Raw genomic sequence first — 26,994 nt, forward strand, 5'->3', positions numbered from 1 at the left:
AGGGAGCATCTTAGTGGTAACATCACTGATGGGGGTGGCAATATATTAAACTTGTCGTTCTATCAAAGAGCCAATGTGCCTTGGGCCACAATCTCATTCAGGTTTGGACAGGTTGAAAAACCTGCTTTGCATTGTCCTTGTAGTTCTCCTGATAGCCTGGTGTGAACATTCCACATTTCTCAGGAAATAATGGTATTAGAATGTTTTCTGGGAATTGAAGGAACGTGTGTGTGTGTGTATAGCAAGCAATCCTGTGCCTTAAGTTCCCAACAAACATGCTAATTTCTTTCTACTGCATTTATATTCTGCCTTTTTTCCTCTTGAAAGGAACCCAAGGCAGCTTCCATGGTCTCCATTTGTTTTCACAACCCCGTGAGGTAGGTTAGGTTGAGAGCTTGCAACTGACCCAAAGTAACTCCATGAGGACTAGCATATAAAAATCTAGGAGAGAAGGCTATTGAGAGTTTTCAAATATTTAAAAGTATATAAAGACGAAGAAAAAAGGCAAACATTGTCCATATCAAAACAGAAGAAACAATGTATTTTAAGATTATATAATACTGATTAGAGGTTAATCATTAAGGGGAAAATATAACAACACTAAGGAATAGTTCAGCAATAGAAGATACTGCCTAGGAGAAGTAGCATGTCCCAGATACTGGCTATCCTTTAAATGTGGCAGAAAATTGGCATCATGGCCCATTATGTATCTTCCCTGTAGCTTCATGACTGCTTCAGTTGCAAATGGTTAATGATATTATTTTATCCTTAAATTTAATTCTATTTCTTTGCTGTGTACCTCTCCAGTATATTTTTAGTGGCCTGCAATCTCTTGGCAACTATTTTTTTTTTGCCTTCAGTTGCTATGGAGCTCAGTAACTATGCATCCTTGGAGTTATTGCTACTCTTGGTTTTGTTTGTTGAATTAGAAAAGACATTTGAGGTAAAAGTATATGCTGAATCCCTAACAGCAGCCAATTTTGGGTAGATGTGTACAAACCCCATTTCTGCCCCCATCCCAGCAAATTTAACCAGTCCTCATTTTTTAACCATCCCTAGAAATTTCTAAAGATGTCTTGCTTGAGTTAGACTCTATACATTCACCTCCATTTTTTTTTTATTTTCGCCAGCAACTCCTACTACCTTGCATGCAGAATTTGCTCTCACAGTTTAAAAATGATAAGGATGCTTCACGGCAGTTCTTCTTTTATAAATTAAGAGTAGTGGTTTCATACTTACACTTCAGATAACAAAGCATGGTCAGTGACATTTGTGGAAAAGCTCTGTTCGAGGATAGATATGGTCCCAGCAAGAGCCACATGACCGCAGCCACAGAACAATGCTACCCCAGAGAAGCAGAGAATAGTTGCCACAAGTGAAGCATATGGAACTCCTCCCAGGCACTTAATGCAACATTCAAAGCAACCTAAGCAGAACAGAAAAGAAAAAACAAAGGCAACATTATTTGAATGCAAGAACAAGTTATGAGGACAGCATCACTTGGTATAACTGCTGAAGGAGAAGATGCTTAACAATATTTTTTTTTGCCAACTTACATGTTCAAAGCTAATGAGTTGCACTTTAGCCAAATGGCTTTCCACTTTATATTTGTTACTGTAATGCAGAAAAGTGATAATGCTCACTTGTACAAGTCGGGTACTCTATTTTCACCAATCCCTCAATTAAGTCTCCTGCCCCCCTCTCCTCACATGAAAAGTGGCTTCTGAGGGAGACCGGACCAGAATGGGCTAAAAAAATGCAGACAGAGGGCTTCAGAAGATGTGGGTGAGGGAATAGGTAAAAACTGGGTGCTCCAACTTTCCTATGCAGAATTGCTTTCTGCAAAGCCACCAATGGATACAACCCAGTGGTTGCATATAAAATAAGGTCATGTACAACAACAAATTGTATTCCTTCTCCTATGAGACACAATATTAACACTTCTAAATTAGGCAACAAAATGAAATAAAATTTCTAAACCTATTCAGTGCACCATGTTGATCCTTGAGATACCATTGTTGAGTAGTGGCCAAGCATTGAAGCTAGCAAATCCCTAGTTCAAATCTCATCTGGCCTATGAAATCCACCAGATGATTTTAGGCAAGCCACCCTTACTTGATAGCCTTAAGAAACCTGAACTCCCATTCTGCAACGTGGGGGACAATTATGCTGGTGTACCTTTACAGAGTTTTTAGAAGGATCACTGAGATAAAACGCACTTTGAACAGTGAAGAAGTGAAATAAATAAAATGAAATGCCCTATTCAAATTTGAATTCTAAAACACAGAGAACCTTCTCCCCACCACCACCACAATATTTATCACATTGGTGCATAAGCAACTAGATTGCAACAGGCAGGCCAACAGGTAGTCTGAATAATAGACATGCTAGCAGAGTCAATGAGAGAAACTCTTCTCAATCTTTATATAACATAGCTTCCACTCTTTGAACAGAGGAAAACTTTACCCAAATAGGAAAAGGACAAATAGAATAACTTCCTTTATAAAAATAAAATGGTGGAAAATGTTAAAAATTGTATTTGAAAATACACCGGCCATGTTTAATACTATCCTGATATACCAGAGTAAAATACTTAAACTGTGCAGTACATCTATACATCAATGTAAGTGGCTTTCAATGGCCATTTTGTCTAAAGCATCACTAGAACCTTTTGTGCAGTTCAGCAGAATAAAAACATTTTTTGTCCTCAGGCTTGTGAGCAGCAGTTGCCATGGAAGCAGGTTAATAACAGCTCAATGATTTGCCCAGAGCTGATGGTGAACCTGGCTACAGATCTAACACACTCACAAAAGGAGGCCAGCTAAAAACAAGGACTGAGATTATTCTCTGTGGAATGGAGACTATAAAATGCATCCCTTTTTTTTAAAGGGCACAAATAGAAGAAAAGGAACAGGAACCAAGTCCCATTGAAGTTATAGTATACAGGAGGCTGAAAAAAGTTCAGACTACCCATTCCAGCAGAGGCAGTCCATGTATAAGAGGGTGCCATGAATTGAATAAAACTCATAGCCAAAATTCGGGGATATATTCAGCAATCCTACACCACCTGCACACAGTCAGATGATGACCATTCTGATATCATCATCATCATCATCATCATCATCATCATCATCATCATCCATATTTTTTATTGTGACAACCATATAATCTGCTCAACGTGGAAAGATGAGGGCTTGGACATACCTAAATGGCAGAACCATGAATGCACACAAATATTTCTGGAGTTGGACCAATGTCTGCGAGTAACTTATTAGAAAACAAATGCCATATAGATTTGCCTTCCCAGTACCTCAAATGCAGTTACATGAAAGGACCAATTTTCACAACCACTCTGATGTTTTTATGCTACCAAAAATTGACTGGCATGCCAAGAAGATTTCTGAATACTCTAGTCAAGAATGCTCATTATCTCTAGGAAAACCTTGATTTATATTCTTGACATAATCCAGGTATATAGGAGCTTTGACTATTGGCCGGCACAGGAATATAAGAAATATTTTAAAAATATGAGCATTCAAAAGTTTTTGCCTGTAAAATCATTGCCTTATCAAAACAGCCACATAAATACATTCTTTTAGTCAGTGGCTTTAAATCCAAATAAATTTGTTTAGGAGTTGGTTGTATATCATTAACAATTCCAATATTAATAAAAGTTTAATCAAATCAGCAATGGTTGACTCCAATTCAAAGCATAAGTACTGAGTTCTTAAGTACATGCTAGAGGATAACTGCTTCATAATTTCTATAAAGACTAGCAGAAATCCACAGTTAATATTATATGAGTAGGGTGTATAAGTATTAAACTACTGGCAGATCTCCAAATATTTGGGGAATGAGCTTCTCTGTGGTTTAAGGTTCCATTCCACCGCCCCAATTCTTGTACTTAGAGTATGGCAGAGCTATCCTCGGATTTGCATGTGCTCCCTATGGAACACTGGGCTTTTCTACACAAGGCTGTTAATCTGCTGCATCTACTTTCAGTTTTGTTGCAGAACTGAGATCTAGCACCACACAAGTGCACTGTGATACAGTGGCATAGTGCAAATATACAAAAGGAAATTGTGCTTTCCTTTCCATAATACCTGCTCTTAAAAAGCTTGTTGAAAGTGCGGTTTACAGAAGTGAAACTGGAGGCTGCCTATAAGGTGACAGATTGCCACCGCAATAAACAAACCCTGCACTTTTGATGCCACAGGATGGAGATGGCTAATCCAGGCACAGCAGTGAAAGCGCGGGGTTTCCGGTGGCTGAGCTCACCCCTGCCCATGGCCAGGCGGATGGCAACCAATCAAGGATAGCCATCTGCCCGTCCACGCCTCCACTGCAGCTCTGGAGCGAGGATAGATGGCGGATGAGCCATCCTCGCCTTGCTCTGGAGAACAAAGTTGGCTTAAGTCCCCAACTTTTTTGCTTTGTGGCAAAGCTTCATGATGGCTGCTGTGTCCTATAATCAATACGGCACCACTGTGCACCCACCCCCGGGGCTTTCAGTGTGTATAGACAGCCTCCTGGAGAGTCATCACATCATCTAAAGAACCCATAAACAACCGTGATTAGGGAATGACTAGCACACAACAAATGCCTTATGTAGAAAAGCTCACTGTCCTTCACTCACCATGTATTGAATATAATACTTTAACCAGAAGACTCTGCATTAATTCCAAAAACTACCCTGTGAAAATGCTGTTTCAAGAGAGTTTCAGGCAGAAGGAGCCTGAAATCAGCTCCCAATCTCCTCACATATAGGACTGGGTGTTCACCTGCAAATAATGCCTTCAGTACATTTGCCAACTCATCTCCCCAATTCTGTACTGAGGCATTAAGATCTCTTTCTCCGTTGTTGTTGTTGTTTATTCGTTCAGTCGTTTCTGACTCTTCGTGACTTCATGGACCAGCCCACGCCAGAGCTTTCTGTCGGCTGTCGCCACCCCTAGCTCCCCCAAGGTCAAGTCTGTCACCTCCAGAATATCATCCATCCATCTTGCCCTTGGTCGGCCCCTCTTCCTTTTGCCTTCCACCTTCCCTAGCATCAGCCTCTTCTCCAGGGTATCCTGTCTTCTCATTATGTGGCCAAAGTACTTCAGTTTTGCCTTTAATACCATTCCCTCAAGTGAGAAGTCTGGCTTTATTTCCTGGAGTATGGACTGGTTTGATCTTCTTGCAGTCCAAGGCACTCTCAGAATTTTCCTCCAACACCACAGTTCAAAAGCATCTATCTTCCTTCGCTAAGCTTTCTTTATGGTCCAGCTCTCGCAGCCATAGGTTACTACGGGGAATACCTTTGCTTTAACTATGCGGACCTTTGTTGTCAGTGTGGTGTCTCTGCTCTTAACTATTTTATCAAGATTTGTCATTGCTCTCCTCCCAAGAAGTAAACGTCTTCTGATTTCCTGGCTGCAGTCTGCGTCTGCAGTAATCTTTGCGCCCAGAACTTTCCATGGTGGTACAAACTGAAAGAATCTGAGAGGCGACAGCAAAGCAAGCCGTCACCGACAAGGCAGACTAACTTGGCATCACTGATGTTCAAGGTATGACGAAGATGGGAGGGGCATCCCATGGTCTGCCCTCTGTGCCCACAGAGATTGGGCCAGTTTTGCTGAGGCATTATTACTAAACATTGACCCAAGGGTAGTGAGCTCACACTATCCAAAAAGGTAAGGGTTGTGTGTATATGCTTATATGAGGACTGGTTTTTATAACTAAACTAGTTGAATTGTGCGCTGAGAGAATTCAGGGTGACTTGGTGATGGCACTGAGAAGTTGTCATGATTTTTCACTACATGCCCAAAGTGGATTTGATTGTGAGAATTTGCCAAAACACAGAAGCTTCTTACAATAGTGGACAATACAGAAAATGTGAGACAACACAGAAATTCATTTAGATTTCCAGGGCATGGCATAACAATAACAGTCCAAATTAATAAAAACCCTCAAAATCGGCCAAATCCTGCTTTCCATTTTGATAGATGCGATAGTCATGCTTGTTTGTTGTCTCAAATAATCATAATGCGACCCTTTCAATCTAAAATGTATAGCTACAAACACTGAGCTAGATATTTTTCCAATTTAACTTGGCCTGATACATTTACTGTGCTGTGAAATAGCTCTTAATTAACAGGCTGGCATTTAGAAGATGGCTTGCTTGAGTTCAATAAGGGCTCCAACATAAACTTCAACCAACACAAGAAGCTGATCCCATATTTGACAGCAACACTGATCCAAGTGTGTTACTGCTCTATGTCATTAGAAGCTACTATGCAAAAACGCATGAGACAATAAGAGCAAGAGCAGACCTCTTGACCATCAGTTCAAGATGGAGGCCAGATGAAGTCATCCCTCCACATGGCAATGATAAATTGAATGGATCCTTCCACATGTCTGAAAAGGGCTAAGGGGGCAATCTTATGGCCCCTAAGACAGTGTCTGAGGAGCCATAAAATATTTCAGATCCCTTGGTCTGAGTTTGAAGTCAGCACTTGAACCTTGGAGGGGGGAATCGGAGCTCCAACCCCCCTCCCCCTTCCCCTCATAGCCGGTATGGAAAGAACTATGCTAGCTGCTCTCTGAGGTCAGGAATTCAGCCATGGAGAAGGGGGTGTTTTGGTGGGAGGAGAGAGGAGGAGATTGGAGAGGTCAAGATACAAGCTCTCCGGAGGCCTCCCCAGACTCCTTCCCTCCCCCGCTGAAGCTAGATAGGCAAAAAAGGACCATCTACCAATAAATGCAGGGCAAGAGGACAGGGAGGCGAAGGTCCTTTCTGCCACTCCTCTCACCTTGCATTGGATGATCACAAGCCTTCGGGTTTGGGAACTTATGATCATCATAACTTACTTTGTAACACTTTGTACTTTGTAAGGTAGTGTCAAACATCAGGGGGAAACTTTCTGCCCAGTTATCTTCTAATACAATCTAATTACTTCACAAGCAGTTGTAATACTGAAGAGTGGTGGGGTGATTTGTGTGTGTGTGTGTGTGTGTGTGTTTTGGTGTTTTGTTTTGTGAAAAGTTCCCTAATGTTAAATTAGCATATGCCCTATAATGTTGGAATGGATGGCTATTGGGGAATTCTTCTTGATGACAAAGTTACATTTCTCTGGACTCCTTTATGCATAAAGGTGTTAAATCTACAGAAAATGTTTGTTTATCTTTCTGGAAACAGTAAGAGGCAAAATTTTGTTGCTTTTATTATTATCACCTCATATCAGGAAATGAAAGATTTTTGTCCCCACAGCGTTGAAAGGTTTGTCCCCATTTCGTTTGTTACATAGATGTTAAATATACAGAAAATGTTTATTTATCTTTCTGTAAACATTAAATTTAAATGCAAATCTTGTTGTTTCTAAATGATACAGCAAAATTGTAGGGGATTTTAAAATGAGAGTTGATAGCACCAGCAAACTTCAAATCTTTACAATATGAGAAACCTCTCAAGAAGCTATAGCCACAAAGTTTGCTTCTGCTCTAGTTACAATATGGCTTCTTGGTTCAATCCAAGATCTCGTCACTGCATGCCCGTTCTATTCTACCATGTCCTCCCTAACCTCCCTACTGTGTACAGTACCTTCTTGTTCACCCTATTGCATACCCATCATCAATCATCATCATCATCATCATCAAAAGTATTTATATACTGCCTTTCATTAACAAATTCCAGGGTGGTGTCCAAATTTAATTAAAAGAGCAATTAAAAATGAGATAAAAATCCAAAATAAATCAGGAAATCTAATAAAGTTAGGCACTGACATCAGCAAATCCTTGGTTAAGCAAATATATTTTCAACAGGTGCCAAAACACCACCACAAAATTGGGTGGGATAGCTAATACACTGGAAGACAGAAACAAACTTCAAAGTGATCTTGATAGGTTGGAGTGCTGGGCTGAAAACAACAGAATGAAATTTAATTGGGATAAATGTGAAGTTCTACACCTAGGATGATCAGTGGTCTGGGGGAAAAAACCTAGGAAAAGAGACTGAAAGAACTGGGCATGTTTAGCCTGGAGAAGATAAGATTGAGGGAAGACATGATAGCACTCTTCAAATACTTGAAAGGTTGTCACACAGAGGAAGGCCAGGAACTCTTCTCGATCCTCCCAGTGTGCAGGACATGGACTAATGGGCTCAAGTTACAGGAAGCCAGATTCCGGCTGGACATCAGGAAAAACTTCCTGACTGTTAGAGCAGTACGACAATGGAACCAGTTACCTAGGGAGGTTGTGAGCTCTCCCACACTAGAGGCCTTCAAGAGGCAGCTGGACAACCATCTGTCAGGGATGCTTTAAGGTGGATTCCTGCATTGAGCAGGGGGTTGGACTCAATGGCCTCATAGGCCTGTTCCAACTCTACTATTCTATGATTCTAGGGTTGACACCTGTCACGGCAGGGGTGGGCAGTGTGGAAGAGAATTCCAAAACTGGGGCATCACAACTGAAAAGGACTTTACCCCGATTGACACCAGATGTGTATCTGTAGGTGATTAAACAACCAGGAGGCCTTGATTTGTAGATCTCACTGAATGGGCAGGTTGATATGGGAGAAGGCATTCACTCCAGTAACTTTGTCCCAAGTTTATTAGGGTTTATGTTAACAACATCGCCTTGACCTTGGCCTGGTAACATACTGGCAACCAATGCAGTTCTTTGAGCAAAGGTATAACCTGTTCGCAGGAGGCTGCAGCTTAGACACCAAGTTCTGCACTAGCTGCAGTTAGTGCAGTCTCAAGGGAAGCCCCATGTAGAGCCCAACTTCCTCATTAACATGCTTCCCTACTTTGCTGCCTCCCTTTCCATTCTTAAAAGAAGGGATGCCCGTACCCAAATTACAAGATCTCTCCTCTTCTACCATAAACATCTCACAAATCCTGTTCTGTTTCTCAGCTCTCACACTGCCACACAGTATCTCTGATTCCTTCCATATATGTTTCTTTCACACCAGCCTGTGGCCCAACTACTCATTCCACCATAGCTTTGATTCATGGTGTGACCCTACATGCTCACTTCAGCCAAATTACAGCTGCCTCCATGCCCCTCTTGGGCTTGGGCCATCTTCTAGTAATCCATGATCCTGTTGCTATTCTCTAGTTTAGGGCAAGCAGCAGGTGCAGAGATTGATAGAGGCTATTTTGTAAATGGCCCCCACAAGCAGCAGACATTCAAAGTCAGTGCTGTTCCACTTATTTCCACAGGGCACAGAAGTTAATAGGATAGATCCAGCAGGTAGGAACGCAGGAAGCTGCCTTGTACTGAGTCAACCCGTTGGTTCATCTAGCCCAGCACTGTTGACACAGACTGGCAGCAGCAGCTCTCCAGGGCTTCAGGCAGGATTCTTTCCCCACCCTACATGGAGATGCCAGGGATCGAGCATAGGACCTTCTGTATGCAAAGTAGGTGCTTTGCCACTGAGCTATGGCCCCTGACATGCATACGGAATAAGACATACACGTTTCTCTTTTTCAAAATGGAAGCACAGGAAGAGTCTGTTATTTGCCCCCATTCTGCTCCAGTTCTCCCCAGTTAGCATCATTAATGTTGCCATGCTGATGGTTGGTGCTCTGCATGAGGCTACGCCAGAATCAGGTCCAGAAAATGCAGTGTTTGATAACGATTGGGACATATTACTACTTTTTTTGAAAGAGGCTGAGAAATAAAAGAAGAACTGTTCACTTTATTTTGAACACATAGTTTCCCACGTTTCCCAACTGCTTCTTGGGGCAAGTGCCAGAGAAGGGGGGAAATTAAAAGGGGAAAAAAGTCAATCTACAGCATTAGAAGGATATAGGCTGGTTGAGTAATCTGAAAAGCCTCAAGCTCAAATTATTAGGTCAAAGCCTGTATATTACTTTCCTGTGCTACATCACATCCTTTTGTTCCTATCCACATGAAGGGCTTCTACTGTGGGGAGAAAATAGAACAGGTTTTTGCTATTTCACAAGATGCCTCAGGTAATTTCTTGTACAAAGCTTGCCCAGAAACAGCAGCTCAAGACCTAGGACAGATTTAAACAAGATTTTGAGCTCTCATTAAATCCCCAAAGAAACCCCTTCCCTGTGCAGAACTCCATGTGGCCCATAGTTATTGTTAAAAGATCTTATACCAATACTCCACCCCAACATATGCATGGATCACACACCAGTAATCTACGCATGACCTGAGGAGAGCCACACTGGCATGTAAATGTTGCATCCCTAAGTGTTGGCACACAGGTAAAGAACACCAGTGCAAAAACAGGCTCTATGGAACCCTCCATGGAAAACTAATTTAAGCATGCAGAACATCTCATTTAAATCAGGCCTAAGTCAGCAAGTAATTATATCTGAGAGAGAGAGAGAGAGAGAGAGAGAGAGAGAGAGAGAGAGAGAAGTTGACTTTTACCCACAATTACCAACTTCAATAAATTGTAGCTGCGCAGATCCACAGCTGCAGGCTTTCGAAGCAACAATGGTGCGCGGAGATGTCAGAAAACAACAACAAATCCTTTTGGAGTTTTTTTGGTATTTGCTGCACATTACTGCTGTATGTCAACGCGCTGTGAATTTTCCGGCCCTGGCTAGCCCGCACTCACTCCTGCCATGTAACACTATTGTTGCTGCTTCGCAGCAGTAATACAGCAGGTTTTTTTTGGGGGGGGGTGCGTTCAGGGGAATCAGTAGCAAAAGTGGCACCATATAGACACTCCCTTTTACTTTTTGCAGGGGCTACTTTTTTGGGTTGCTTCTCAAAGCGGTAATGCCTTTGAATGCATCACAGGTAAGTAAAGTAGATGTACACTATACTCCAAAGCAGATATACAGCGGTCCAAAGCTTTTCATATGCAAACAAAGCAAGGGATTGATTAGTTACTTTCACTAATGATGAATATATTCCAGCTTAACCATAATATTAAGCTGGCACATCACAAGAAAAGGAAGCAACAGATATACAACATGCCCACCCAATCTCCCTAGTAAAGGCCATGGAGAACCTCCCAAGTTCACAATAGTGTGCATTCTGTGGCAAATCATCCACATTATAACTAGAATTTTCCAGCCTCTCCCAAACTAGAGGAGAAACACAAGTTAAGGTTGACTCATCAGACTCATACAAATTACTAGTACATCCAAGTGAGCAAAGTATATGCAAGTATTTGGACAAGAGAATTCTCTTGTAATAAGGAATACTGCTAATATTACTTTTAGAAATGTGAATCTGCATACTAATTTCTTATGTGTGTGGAACTTGGGAACAGATACATCAATGCCTGTTTCCAAGAATGAACATACAGGGCAAAATTATGGAAGAGTATTCAGAGATCAAGACAGATATGGATGTGTCTGTCCCTTTTCTCAAGCTACATCTTTAAATACATCAAGGCACAACTGCATTTTAAGTGAATTTCAAGATAAATCAGAAGTTTCCTTCTGCCAAGTTTTCCTATGCTGTTGGGTTAGCTCATTATTATGAATATGTGCAGTGTGGGGGGAGGAATGAAATAAGGATTGACTTTCAAATTCTGAGTTCTGTTTCTAATCTGTTTAAAAGTTTGTTTTGAAAGCAGATCAAGAAGAAGAAGCCTCTGTGATGGAGACAAGAGTTTACTTAAGCCTAGCAAGACCTCTGTCATATAAAAGAGATGGTTCATATATGTGAGTGAATGTTGAGTCTGTAAGAGAAAGGAATCTTTACAAACCAAATCATTTAAGAGTCCTGAAATACTGACTGCGCCAAACACATTGCAATCAAAATCATATGTCTCAAACCACTTCAGAGCTATCCACATCTGGAATGGACAGTACTTGTTTATTGCCTTTGTATTTGCCAGGCAATACAAAGAAGCTTCTTGAAGCGCACATACAATAGGTGTTGATAAACTAGTTAACAGTGAATGGCTCTCACTTGGCCTACCTGTGGATATACTCCATGAAATAGATTCTGTACAACCCAATTGTGATCAATAGTCTACTTGGGTGAAACGAGGGAGCTGGATACAATCAGGATAGGGCTTCCTATGATGGAGCAGGAGAAAGGGGGCAAGAGGAGTCCTAGATGTCTTTATAAGATATTCCTACAGAGTTTCTCTCATCTGGAGAACAGATCACTCCAAGAATGAAAGCAGGGGGAGGAACAGCAGGATATCTGTGACTTCCTGGCCTTATCATTGATCCCCATCATAAGAGGAAGCAAAATCAGACAAGCAAAGGGGAGCCAAGTTCCAGAGTTATTTATTATTTATTTATTTATTTAAAACATTTATATCCCACCCTATATCAATAAGATCTCAGGGCAGTGTACAGATAAAAGCATACTACCCATCCTTCATGCAGTTGCTGTTTAGGGAACAACCCTTTTCCAGAGTACAACCCAGCCTCAATATAAAATGAACATGTAAACCTTATTTTCCCCAGCTTCTCCTTGCAGGTTCCTCTTGAAATGATCTTTGCCACTGGTAAAATATTCTGGCTCAGGAAATGACTATCTAGGCTGATGTTCGTTCAATCGGAACAGTGATCTGATGACCATAGATATTTTTCCTGCCAAAATTAACCAATGCTAGACAAAGAATTTACTATAATAGACTATTTTCTAGGTTTTGAAAATCTGGACCATCTGGTTTTTATGATTGAAGGGAGGGATAGTACATAAACCCATGTTATTTGCATCTTATTTCCCAAGCATGAGTAAAAACATACCTATTGAACTCAGGGCCGATGAGAGGGGGGGGACCTGGTACAAATTATTGGGGTCTGGAAGGGAACCCGGGGCCCAACTAGGTTGCATAGCTTGAAGGGGCCCAGAAGTGCTTGGGGGTCAGGAGCAGGAATGAGGGGAGAAAGCGGCCAAGTGCTCCACCCCACCTGAGTGCCACAGGACTCGCAGCACATCTTTCACCACGGGGAGGCTACCACCAGGGGTCTACCAGTCATGTTCTCCGGGCTTCATCGTGGGCCAGGGTGGGGGAGTGCACAGCCAAGCAGGACTGTCTAAAGCAGGGGGGGCGAGTGGCACTGGCAGGCCTTCCGATAGTGCCAGGCAGGGAGGGAGCATGCCTGGCCTTTGGGCGACCTTCCTCTTCCAGGAGCCCACCTGCTGCTTGGGATGGCAGCTTCCTGCCCACTGTTTAGCCGGTCTGCCCTTGCTGGGGGTGCGGGAGGCTGAAAAAAAATCACTGGGGCCCGAACCCGCTCTCAACAGCCCTGATTGAACTGTTCATCAAGTTAACCAGCAGGCTCCTGTAGATTTTGAGCTACTCTTAGAATAGGAAGACTAAGAACAATAAATTCATTTGAAGGCCTTTGGCACACTGACTTCCTTCGTTGTATTGTCTCACTTTATCTTGGACCAAGACAAGTTATTTACAAGTTATACTTCTTATAAATTATACTTTCATGTATTTGCTTTAACTAAGATACTATAATCATCATACAAGGTTAACGCATATGTTCCACACTATCTATAAAAAATGTGAACTATAACATTGATTGCTATAGCAACCAGCAGGCAGAGACCCTGCAGTGTCACTAGTAGAAGCTTACATTCTAGTCTTCAGTCCTGCTTGCCCATTACAGATTTTAAAAGGATTTAGGGAGAAAATTATGAGATCCAGTCATGACACAGGACATGGGGCAAATTAAATACAGAGCAAGTTCATGTTTAGCAAGGAGGAGGGCTAATTCGTCTCTTAAAAATACATTTAGGAGTAACACTCAAAGTCATTAAATATTTTAAATACCATCTCTGGCAGGGCCTTCTCTCCTACACATGCTCTCTCCCCCTCTCGTTCTCTCTCTTCCTTTCTCTTGCGTACACACACACACAGTCACCAAACCAATAGGAAGGCATTCAGTCCAAAGAAGCAGGTGTCAGGGTAACAAAAGTCCAAAGTAAGATATATTGCCCTCTTAGGGAGCAATTACCAAATGGATGAATTGCAAAGGTTATATGGAAAATCACTGTGGTTTTGTATAAAGGCAGTTTTAAACATCATTCTAGGCAGCTATGTAAGTAATAGAAAGATGACTTATTCTGAGGAACAGTTCCGTTCAAATGCTTTGAAACAGATAAAACAACTGAGTATCAGTTTCTAACGTAACTAAGACACATTAACAAATATTTTAGAAACATATTGCTACAGCTAGTGTACTATTGTATTTAAACTCTCTGTATAGATATTAGACCCCCATCCTTTTATTTACCTTGAATCCCCAAAGGACTAACATTGCCTCTCAATGCTGGCACATGACGGTATTGGTGTAGCCTTGAATTCCTGTACATCCATTGGTACCTGCCAATTTCCATTTCTGGTCTGGTGATCACTGCCAATTTTAGGTGGTAAAAAGTCAGTGTCTCCAGCAAAGTTCAGTTTTATTTATTACTTTCATTCAATTCAGTTTTAATATCAAAAAGCAGGAAAAGGAGTAGGAGTACACAAATCTATGCTGATCTTTCGTAACAGAAGTAGTCACACCCACACACCAATTAGAAGAGTAAAAAAATAACTAGTCATAGATCTACAGATACTAGTAAAAATTAGCCTGTCAGATTCTTCAAAACACATATAAGGTCATATTTTAAAATGTTTCCATTCCCGTTAATATCCAAAACTCTAGAGTAGCTTTTTTATTTGTTGCCCTGCATTTCCACCCTTCATCATATGCATTCCTCTGCCCCCTTTTTTACTGGCAAGACCCTCTATAGCAGATAGGAAGGGTAATGCAATCGAATTCTGAGAAACCACATTTACTTTCTAACTTTTCATGTACAGGATGTTTCTCTGTTTAGTACCTGCTTTTGTATCCCTTGGATGGTAAATTATATTGAGGAGCAGATGTTTTATGCAGATAAGGGAGATTTTGGGGAAACTTTCCAAAGTGCATTGCTTCTGTAAAACTCAGTGTGTTTCTATTAGGTTGAAGTGGAAATCCCACTCTAAATGAAGGAAGGTTGTGAACCAGCAGTGGTTGTGATATATGCTCAAATATTTTATTCAGGCTTTTCTGGTTGCAAATCAACCTTGAGTCACGCTTGGTTAGGAGGTAACTTAATTGCTTCAGATTTCCCCCAATGTATGCCAGAGAATAAAATTCAAAGCAATCCCATTGCAGCCACAATGATTAAAATTATATGAAATGTACATGGATTACATATTCGGTTGAAATACTTTATATCCATACCATTCTCATAATACCAACTTTGATTCCCGTAAGCCTAACAGATCTAAAGGATCTGAGTCCTTAAAGACAAAATACAGAAATCCAAACAACTAACAGCATTTAATATCATGGATCGAGTTATTTTTCAACTTAAGAAAAAGTCCCTTTCTTGCATAGTTTATTACTTTCAATGTTCCCTAGTGCCTATTTAATTGATTCAGTTGTTACTTCATTTCCGCCTGCTAAACAATCAGTCCTCTGTTTGCAGGACCACAATGGATGCCACAGCAACTGAGCATGATCTAAAACAAACAAAATGGAGGGGAGGCTGATCATACATAGCAATTTTAGCACATTTGGGATATGGAGTTATCTAGCATATGTATATATTTCAGTGCCTTGTAATTATAGTTGTTTCACACTAGAGCTCTTCAAAGCTGCTGAAGCATTGCTGTTCTGCAAATAGCTGGAAACAAAATAAAAATCGAGGTCCCATATAGCTTTTAACATAGCTCTAAAGTAGCAATGCCCTTCCCCATGGCCAAGATACTTCTGTAATGTCTATTTACAAGTAAGTCCCATAAACAAAGGTCCATGGCAACTTCAAATGGAAGTTTACTGCTTGAAGGTTTAGCCTGTGTTATTGCTTCCTACTCACCCTAGCTGGGGAAGTAGTGAATACACTGCCCCTTGCATAGTCTCTCTGAATTGCCCCAATGTCAGTTTCTGTTCCTGCTGAAGGGGGATGCTTTAATTATTGATTACCTTTCCCTTTCTTTCTTAATAACAAAATAGTGCTATAATCTTTTTCCTTGTGCAAACAAAAATTGACATCAGGATAATTCAGAACAGATATTCAAGGGGCAATTACTCATTAAATCCCACACCTAGGATCAATAGGAACCAATTACATTGGCTGAACCTGTAAAAAGGAACTGTTTATTTAAGGGCACAAGAGCCCCTCAAAGTCTTGATACCGCTTTCTAAAACAGAAACATATTATCATTTTAATATAATTTACCCATTTCATACACATTTATTTTAACCAACATGAGATCTTTTAATGCTTTTATTCCTGCTCCTGTGCTTTAGTCTGGATATGACCACTGGACATATGGCCAAACTCTCAGTGCCAACGCAAGGGTACATCTGTATCCTTTCATCAATACTGAGAAAAACCCTTTGCACCACATTATGAACATTGTAAAAGGGATTCTATGAACAGACGTCAGAGGAAGAGAAGAAGGTGCCATCAACAGAAGCCTGTGCTTCACAACTCTAGGCATTCGGTTAGGCCACATTCTGCACCATTTAGGAACTATAGTAAGACACATACACCCTCTTCCCGTGTGTGTGTGTGTGTACATCAGAGAAAGAGAGAAAGACTGAATGTTCAGTTCTGCACAACTTGCCACAGAAGGTTATGCTGCAACAGCTAAAACATTCAATAAGAATATTAGGTGTAGATAACATAAGCATATCATCTTCACTAACATTCCCCTGTCTAAATTATTTGATTCACTCTGATCTAAACAATGCCATCCTTCCTGTACAATTGCCTTTCTGGATACAAGCTATGCATGCAATAAAACAACAACAACAGAGCAACGCTTAGGGGAAACTCATCTAGCACTAGGTGGATGCTCCTGCACAGCTGAACAGATGGCTGACAGTAACAATCACCTATCATGGAGGACTGTCTGAAGCCTTCTCCCTTCCTCCCCAACAGGAGGTTTGCACTCTCAAATTAGGCAACCCTAGCCATCTGTTCAGCAGAGATGATCTTTTAACCCACTATTGCACCCAAGGGTTTCTAACATGGACTTTTTTATATATAGATCACCTCTAGAACAATGTTCTGTGCATGGAAGACCGTTTCCACTGAACAACCTAATTTGATCAAGGCAGTTTTACTACTTTACATTAACACCAGTTTCTCCATCTTTTCTTCTATGCCTATCTACATCATTTCAGCAATGCACCTTTCCTCTTTGCCCAGGCATATGGCGGCACATCTTAATCACCCACATGTTTAGTTTTTTAATGCTTTTTAATGCTTTATGTGTGTATGTTCTGTGTTTTAGAATTTTAAATTTTGTACACTCGTTTTGATCTTAATTTTAGAATTACTGTAAACCGCCCAGAGAGCCCTGGCTATGGGAGCAGTATATAAGTGTAATAAATAAATAAATAAAAAAAAATAGTGATGGCCACCAGCTTGGATGGTTTTAAAGGGGGCTTAAACAAATTCATGGAGATAAGTCTATCAATGGCTACTAGTTATGATGGTGGCTATATTACCTCCAATATCAGAGGCAGTATGTCTCTGCATGCCACTTGCGGGGAACATGGGCAGGAGGGTGCTTTTGCACTCATGTCCTGCTTGTGAGTTTCCTGTGGAAGCTGGTTGGACACTGTGTGCATAGAATGCTGGATTAGATAGGCCTCTGGTCTTATCCAGGAGGGCTCTTCTTATGTACTTAAATTATATAGTAATGGTGCAACCTGTAGTGGTGAGTGCAGCCTACTAAGCATCATTCCTGGATCAGTCTCTCTGATAGGTGCATAGAAGCGATGCTTGATGAACTTCAGTTATAGCATCCCCAATACTGAGAATCCTACATGAACTCCAATGCACGTATGGGGATCTTCATGAACAAGTTTTAGCCTTAATTTCAATATAGGACATATCCACACATCTATTTTTTTGAATATATGGAACTGCCCATTCTACTAAAGTTATTATTATTATTATTATTATTATTATTATTTATTTATATAGCACCATCAATGTACATGGTGCTGTACAGAGTAAAACAGTAAATAGCAAGACCCTGCCGCATAGGCTTACATTCTAATAAAATCATAATAAAACAATAAGGAGGGGAAGAGAATGCACCAAACAGGCACAGGGTAGGGTAAAACTAGCAGTATAAAGTCAGAACAAATCAAGTGAAACTATTTCAGCCTTTGTGCACTTGAACTAGGGAGGTGTTTTGACAGATAAATAGCTATTTTTTTTACATATAGCTAATATTTTTTTTGCAAAGAGATGAACATCCTCCATGATTATTCAACACAAGAATTAAATGTGTTTGCAACAGTACTCCTCCTCCAGATCAGAACCAATTATCTGATGTATGTCACTTCTCCGATGTTGTTACAAAATGCCATAAATCCTAGATATGTATTGCAAAAATGGTAAGCCTTAAGAGCCAAATAATGTAATTTTGTGCCCATAGCCTACCTGAAAAATGTTCTATGCCACAAATTAAAGAAAAACACAGGAAGCTAATGGGATTGGGCATGAATGGGATCCAATCCATGACTGCTTCTGAGTAGCAATTTCTGAAGTTCATACAAAGATTGCATAACATCAAAACTGATCTCAAATATTAACTGAAATCCACTTTGGACCTCAAAAGGATAGGAGGAGCAAGATACAGCTCTTGAAGATCATAAAATCATAGAATAGTAGAGTTGGAAGGGGCCTATAAGGCCATTGAGTCCAACCCCCTGCTCAATGCAGGAATCCACCCTAAAGCATATCTGACAGGTGTTTGTCCAGCTGCCTCTTGAAGGCCTCTAGTGTGGAGAGCCCACAACCTCCCTAGGTAACAGTTTCCATTGTCGTACTGCTCTAACAGTCAGGATGATATATTTCTTTTCTTGCACAGGATTTGAAAAGGCTTCATGTGCCTTATAATCCCACTATGGTGTGATTTTCCTGTTATAAACAGCCATTTAGAGATAACTAATGATATAATTTCTTTAAATGATGTATATAATACTCATTTCATGTTTCCTGCATTTTTATTCACGCAGCACTAAAGAAAACCACCTGAAATCTCTCAGGAGTATCTAATTGAAAAGGCCAATATTCAAATGCTTCTAACCTCTTTACAGCACAAACTTGTACACGTTTACTCAGAAGTAATTCCTACTGAGTTCAATGATACTTACTTCCAAGGCAAGTAGTCTAAAAAATGGATTGCTTTAAAAACAAGTTTATTACATATTACGCAAATGCAGTAATGCTTTCTGGATTTTTAAAAAAATCTACAATAACATGAGCAGTTTGCTTTGAACATACGCAATAAATCAGTGTGGCATTTTTCAGCTGTGTGTTACTTACTGGATAGTGTTTTTTTCCCTAAATTAAATACAGACATCTTGCCTCTGTTAATACGTATCAGGATGTATTTCCTCCTCTGCTGATGTAAAACGGCATTCATTTTATCCATTTATTCCATCTCAGTAAATCCGCCTACCCCATCCTCACTTTTTGATTTAATTTAATGCCTGCAAGATAAACCCTGTCATTTACAATAATTTATAAACCTTCGGCTTTAAATGCACTCAATCTGTCTTGCAGCTCTGTAAAATATCTGCTCAACAATTACATGGATACTGTTCAACGGCTATTCCTTTGATATGAATTTCTGATATTTCAGGATAAAGCAATCTGTTAACATGAGTGTCATTCAGTTTCCCCAATTAAAATAAGGGCAAATGCTGTAATGGCTTATCTCAAGAGAAGCAGAAGCCTTAAGGATATTGCAAATAAAACAACTGTGTGGTTGTTGTGTTTAACCTAAAGGAATCTTTGCATACACACCTAGAGTTGAGATTAGTACAACTGTGGTATATTTCATTACAAAACATATACTTTAATTATGCATTCACCAAAAACTAATTTCTATGCCCACATATTCATATACATTTTATACTCCATGAGGCTGAAAAATTAGACACTCTTCCACATGCTGCCATTGGGTTGCATCCAGGCACATCAGCCACACTTGGATCCCATTGAAATCAAAGAGACTTTAAGTTGGTCATGATTAACATTTCATGCTAACTTCCAATGGGTGCAGCTAACTTATTCTTGTTCCAACCCATACACTCTTATGTCTTAATCTTTAAGACTGTGAGTTGCTTTCCATAGCAGAGGTTATTGCTTTTTGATGGTTAAAAGGAAGCATGTTTGGTTAAAATTGCTCTAGGTTCCTTGACTGCTAAAAGAGAGAGAGAGAACGAGAACGAGAGAAATACAGGTTCAATCCACCTCTCATTTAAACCAATGGCAAAACTTCCATGGGTGTATATCAGCCTTTAACAATCTAGTACTTTCCTGATGTATTGAATACAACCCAAATCATACCCAGTCAGCATGGCCACCATGTTGAAGAAGGCTGATATAGACAGAATAGGATTCCACCCAAAATATGTGAACATTTTACTGGCATAGAAGGGAATGTTAAAACATATGCAACTATATAGTTTAAGAGTGACAAATATGTGGATGTTTCTCTGTTCTGCATTTGGATTTTAAATCACACAACAACAACAGGTTTACTGTTGTAGAGCTAACCATTTTTTTAAAAAAAGCATTTAAAAATTATTCCACAGTCTACATAGATTTTCAAAATGTATGTGTGTCTATTTTTTAAGTCATAGTATTTGGGATATGCGTTATTTTTTAAAAAAGTTTAGAAATTCAGATGCAGATTTTTAGTTTGAAAAGATTCATTTATTTCATTTATCTCCATGTGTTATTAACCTATACACACTTAGATACCAAATAAATTTGATAATAAAAATAATCTTGTAAATAATAAATGCTACAAAGAAAATGCAGCAGTATCCTTAAAATTTTCTGGGCATTAAATACTACAAACAAAATCTAGGGGAAAATCCAGAGAAATTAGGCACACCTAAATTCCATTGAAAAACTTACAGGATTTCAAAGCCTTGTTAAGCACTTATGTCTCATTAATTTCAATTAGATTTTGGACTGACCATTTAATTTAGGCGTGTAAATGAAAGTAAGTTTCTTTTAAATTAATACATAAAACACAAGCAGTCAGAATCTGGTCTGCTTTTTATTTGGGGGAAAGCATTTCATATTTTATTCATCGGTGAAGGATAATGTGATTTTGAAAGGGGTAACTGGAGAATATGCATTACAATATCTGTTATCACTTGCTTTTAAAGACTTAACTATAAGCTACATCTTTGCAGACCATCTGGGAAAATGACACATATCCAAATAAGTCCATGGAGTCCATTAAACTAAACAAGTCAGGATACCGTTGTAAAATTAGAGGTAAACCCTAGAGCAATTCCCTAAGCTGAAAGGACTTGGTAAAGGAAAAAACACCCCATAGTCACTATGAAATGTTACCATGAAATGAACCATGATCCCAAAGACTATGAATGCAACTCAATGAGCCCAAGGGGACTTTAGATAACAAACCCCCCAAGATGCAGGGGTTTGGGAACAGAAGGGATGATCAGTAGGGATAATAGTACAGAGATTGGCTGTTAAAAAAGAAAAGAAAAAGGCAAAGCAGTGCTTCAGATCTCTCCAATTAAACTTTCTTTGCAAGGGTGGGGTGGCAGAGAAAATAATGGCTATATGCTTGAAATCCCGATCCCAAACCCACTCATGTAGAAATTTCACTAATACAGTAATCAGCCTAAAAGATACACAATTTAGTATTCAATTTACTAAAACAAAAATGTTAATTGTATTTTGGAAATTCAAAAGATAAATTGTTTATGAAGCAATCTTTAAAAGGAGCTGTACAGACTTCAAAAGTTTTTTTATAAAAAGCACCTGCAACACAATTTTAAATTTTAAAAATACTTTAGTGATGCTAGTCACTGTTGTGACATGCTCGTGTTTTTGCAAAGTTTAATCTCTAAGCACTGTAATGTTTTGTGTAGAATCCCTAGGGTATTATTTTATACCATGGTCCAATTGCTTGCCAAATTTCACTTTACTGAAACAGGAGCTCTTCTTATATTATATGGATTAACTGTTCCAGTGAGTGACACAGTTAATTTGCAGAATATGGATCCTAACATTTTCACTGCGCATTTAATTAACAGATTCATTTGTAGTCATTCTAAACCAGTAACTTAGAGATATCAATTATCAGTTCAGGAGGTTTGGCATGAAATACTAAAATGCCACCAGTAACACATAATATGCACAATAGGTCCTGCACTGATTCATACAACAGAAATTATTAATGCTGAATGCAATCCTCTATCCAGGAATGTATGTTTATTCCCTTTTAACTCAGCCGGTTTACACAACAATAAACAGCAGCAAAGTTTTCACTACCTTCCTACAGAGGCGGTTAATCAATTGTAACAATGCAAGTTATTAACTTTGTAAATTTATCCTGTGTGGCATTCAACTTTTAGAAAAATAAATCGCCAGTTTCACCCAAAATCATTCTCTTACAACACTTGCCATTTTTGCAACACTTCTTCCCAAACACTGTGGTGCACTTTATTTATCTATTTTTCCACATTACTGCTCTATTCTTTTCCCTTGTAGTATACTATAGTGATTATAGAAATGCAAGATATAGATGCTATACAATAAAAGATGAAAAAGAATATTGTGTGAATACTACACTGACAAAAAGCTTCATCTTACCATAATACTAGATTGTCAAAAAGCCCTACCATCAAACTCAAAATGTATGAACATGGCATGAAAGTACACACACACACACACACACACACACACACACACACACACACACACACACGGCTATTTTTCTGTAAACTCCTAAAACACACAGTACAGCTTTTTCATGGGGTTGGAGATGGTTGACAACGCCAACATAGAGATGAAGGGATAGATGGCTGTTCTTTTAATCTGCTGTCAAGTCATACAGAATAAAAACCACTGGAAGCTAGAAGATGCAATAATGATCATTTAAGCGCTGCTCTAAAGAGAGTGACAAACACAGCCTAAATCTTTTCACTGAAGGTTCTTAAAAAGATTTAAACCGTCTATTGTTTGGTCCCCTGGGTACCTTTTTTCTCTTGGCTTTGTTCTGTATTTTCCTCTGCTGCAGTTTCCATGGCTGGCTTTATACCATCCACCAAAAATGCTTTCACTCCCCGCCCCCAGCAAAGACTCTCTCTCTCTTCTTTCTTCCTTTCCTTCTGTCTCTTATTTACCGCCGCAGTGATTGAGTGGCTCAGTTCCTCACTACAGTAGATTGCACTCTTTTTCCAAAATGCACAAGTCTCGTCAGCTTCAGTTTTGATCTGCCTACTAGTCCACAAAGATCTTTGCCAGGAAACACTCAGCTATACGTCAGAGACCCCCTCAGTTATAAAATCGCAGTGCTGTGCTCAATTGTCTCCTGTATCTCTATGTATTGGCAGTGGGAACTTGAAGAATCAGCTAGCCTCCCATTTCTCTCACATGCTCTCCACTTTCTTTTTCTCCCTATGAATGTTAAATCAATTCTCTGGGGAAGAATAGCTTTGTGACATCAGAAAAGGGGCTGCATCTGAAGGAGTGAAAGGAGCCCCCTCCTGTTGCGTGACTCAGCGATGACACCATCCCCTCTTCATACGCCATCTCTAAGGAGAGTCCATGTCATCAAAAAGCAAGGCTCCCTCTTCCATGAGATCCTATTATTATGCTTGAATTTTTATTTATTCCACATGGCCTCCGTTCTTACACAGAACAACATTTCCTGCACTTTAGCATTTGACTTTAGTGATGTATGGTTTTAACTCTATTCTTTACAAATGTATGCCCCAAAACAAATATATTGTTGCCAGAGATTATAAAACAGTTATGCGCTTTTCACAATTCTGGGGCAGTTCAACATGATGACGCAAATTCAGATCAGTGAATACAGACATGCAGGTGAGAATACAAATTGGTGTATATCATCTCAGCTTTCACAGTTTAATTCCTAATGATACTCTCACCCTGTCATATAATTTTATTTATTTATTTATTTATTTATTTATTTATTTATTTATTTATTTATTACATTTATATACTGCTCCCATAGCCGGGGCTCTCTGGGCGGTTTACAGAAATTCTAAAATTAAGATAAAAACAAATATACAAAATTTAAAATTCTAAAACACAGAACATACACACATAAAACATTAAAAACCGTTAAAAAACTAAACGTGGGTGATTAGGATGTGCCACCATATGCCTGGGCAAAGAGGAAAGTCTTAACCTGGCGCCAGAAAGATAGCAGCGTTGGTGCCAGGCGAGCCTCGTCAGGGAGATCATTCCATAGTCTGGGGGCCACCACCGAAAAGGCCCTGTCCCTCGTTGCCACACTCCGAGCCTCTCTCAGAGTAGGCACCCGGAGGAGGACCTTAGATGTTGAACGTAGTGACCGGGTATATTCACGTTGGGAGAGGCGTTCCATCAGGTATTGTGGTCCCAAGCCGTGTAAGGCTTTATAGGTCAAAACCAGCACCTTGAATTGGGCTCGGAAACATACAGGCAGCCAGTGCAAGCGGACCAGAGCAGGTGTTATATGGTCGAACCTTCTGGTTCCTGAAATCAATCTGGCCGCTGCATTCTGCACGAGCTGCAGCTTCCGAACCATCTTCAAAGGCAGCCCTACGTAGAGTGCATTGCAGTAATCTAACTTGGAGGTTACCAGAGCATAAGAGACTCTGGTTTGAAGATTTCTGCAAATCCCAACATATTTTTTTTGTCAGTTTCTTATTAGTTTGGTGTTTTGCACCGGGAAGCTGGAAATGAAAATCCAAGACAGAAGTTTCAGTTCTTAAAAGGACTGCATTCTCCAGTTTTCAGCACATGATGGAAAACCAGAATAAATGTTTATTTCAAAGAGAAAGTTTGAACTTATTCCCGGAGTTATAAACTCCCTGCATGTGGTGAGCATGCTCGTTAGTGAACTCCTGCCAAGCTAGGTTTCCATGTGTAGGGTGAACAGCACTCAAACATGCACTCCTTCCCCTGCTGCATTAGGATGTGACACAGGCCCATGAGGACTATACCATGTGCATTTTCCCTAAATGTTCACATTTGTTCTCGGAGAGCAGTGAACTAAATATAAGGTTCTCATTGACAAATTCAAAAATCCCAGGTGAATTCTCACATTACCTAACGGAAGAGCAGCACTTCAGTCCACAAGGGAACATACTTTTACATCCTTTCCTGCTTCATCACAGTAACTCCATTACAAAACTGCAAAGTTACTTTTCATCTTTACATTTTTCAGAAATATGGACTGCTCTTCTCATCTGTTTCTCCTAGAATTCCCTCTATCTTCTGGGTGTGGGGTTGGGTTCAACAAGATATGACCACATGGATCCCCCCTTTCTTTTAAGTTTCATCTGAGTAGACTGGGCTTGGGGGCCCACTGCATATCTGAGTACAAAACATTTTTTCATTTTTCCATTTCAACAGCAAATGTAGTTCTCCAAAAGTGTGTTCAGGGGCATGTGAAAGTTGAACACAAGGAGAAATATCACATTACCTGAACAGTATGATAAGGCTTCACTCTGAAGTCTTCTCTATGAGAAACCCCTGCAGTACTTCTAGATTTTTTTTATTTCTAAAATCCAACTTCATTTCTAAAAATACTTTTTTTTACCACTTCATTGCATCATTTGACAACTACAAAGACCTTAGCATCTAGAACTTGAGATGAAAACAGCCATACAGCATCCATAGCAACCCTGTACGATGTATCACTATATCTGTATCTTTTCCCCCACACTTCGCCTCCAGAAATATTCCTTATCCATTTTTTCCTTCAAACCCAATGCTAAAAGGCCTAGCTTGCAGCAGGTGGGATGGTCACAAAATGGCATTGTCAAACCATACCCAAACCATGCTAAATTGAAAGCCAAATGGCACAAAACTTACAAGGAACTTGGAGAATATTAGACAAGCCACGAGACCCAGTAATAAAAGAGAAGTAGCACATTTTAACATCTTTAAAAACTCAAGATGTTTGAAGTAATGTGTGTATTACAGAGTAATATTGTAGGATATATATACAAGTAAGCCAACTTTATGAATTCTGCCATCAACAGAAAACAAAATATTTATTTTCACAGCTAGCCAGTCACCATCATTTGTAGAGAAGCTAGTCATGACATCAGAACAGCATTTTTTTCACATGTACAGAAGTATACATATGTTAATGAGCACAAGCTAGTGTATCATTAGCTGATTAGCACTGTTGCTCTCTGCCTAAAATTTTTAGCACACAATCCTATGCCTGTTTAGAAAGAAAAAGGTCGTACAAAGCATTCCCAGCTATCTCCAGTCAGCCTAGCTGGGGCATGCTGGAAGTTGCAGGACTTTTTTCTTTCTAAACATGCATAGAACTGCACAAGTTAGAGTGCAAATATCAGCATGAGAATTGGCTCCCACAACCTTTGCTTCAAATTTCTATTTTTAAAAAAGGAAGAATAAACCAATGTGTGGGGATAGGAGGCAGGGAGTAAAACAGGTCTAGAATTCTGACTCACTCACATAGAAAATTCTAAAGACAACTCTAGAAATGAGTATCCATGGTTTGGCTTAAACTTGATGGGAACTGGATAGACAGATATGTCACCTTTTAATAACTCTGTTATTTTCCACACACACAGTTCAAATGGGCTTCTGCGCTCATGCACCAGAATTGCTTTTCAACTGTAGCCTGAGATGCCCAGATCCACAGAGGCCTTGTACAAACAATTATGCCTGTGGACTAACAACAACCACCCCTCACACACACCATTAACATACACTGGACCTGATCCAAGATTGGCAATTTGATATAAAGATGTATAGGAAACTGCCTTGTACTGAGTCAGACCATTGGGCCCATCTAGTCCAGTATTGTTGATGTTGACTGGCAGGAGCTCTTCGGGGTTTCAGGCGGGATTCTTTCCCAGCCTTTCCTGGAGATGCTGGGGACTGAACTTGAGATCTTCTGTATGCAGAACATGCATAATGGAGCGGAGGGGTTGGAGTGCAGGATTGAGGAAGGTGTAGCAAGCGCAATCCTAGTTGCAACCACGCTGCCCTAGT

The 26,994-nt window shown here is 39.9% G+C and overlaps 1 protein-coding gene across 3 annotated transcripts in view; it reads right to left on the reverse strand.

The window, feature by feature from the left end:
• GPM6B (glycoprotein M6B) overlaps window positions 1–26,994 on the reverse strand; it is a 117,210-nt gene that overhangs the window by 12,749 nt on the left and 77,467 nt on the right. Inside the window, exons 1-3 of one of the 3 annotated variants that reach the window (XM_063126394.1) lie at window positions 22,985–23,260; window positions 14,187–14,306; window positions 1,240–1,426 (exon numbers count right to left, since the gene is read on the reverse strand). In XM_063126394.1, the coding sequence (XP_062982464.1) occupies window positions 1,240–1,426; window positions 14,187–14,306; window positions 22,985–23,033 (356 nt within the window). In that variant the 5' untranslated portion in view covers window positions 23,034–23,260. Of the gene's footprint in view, window positions 1–1,239; window positions 1,427–14,186; window positions 14,335–22,984; window positions 23,261–26,994 lie in introns of those variants that run through there. The other 2 variants (XM_063126393.1, XM_063126392.1) reach the window with 2 other exon arrangements.

This window comes from Elgaria multicarinata, chromosome 5, assembly GCF_023053635.1.
Source record: "Elgaria multicarinata webbii isolate HBS135686 ecotype San Diego chromosome 5, rElgMul1.1.pri, whole genome shotgun sequence".
Lineage (NCBI taxonomy): Eukaryota > Metazoa > Chordata > Lepidosauria > Squamata > Anguidae > Elgaria > Elgaria multicarinata.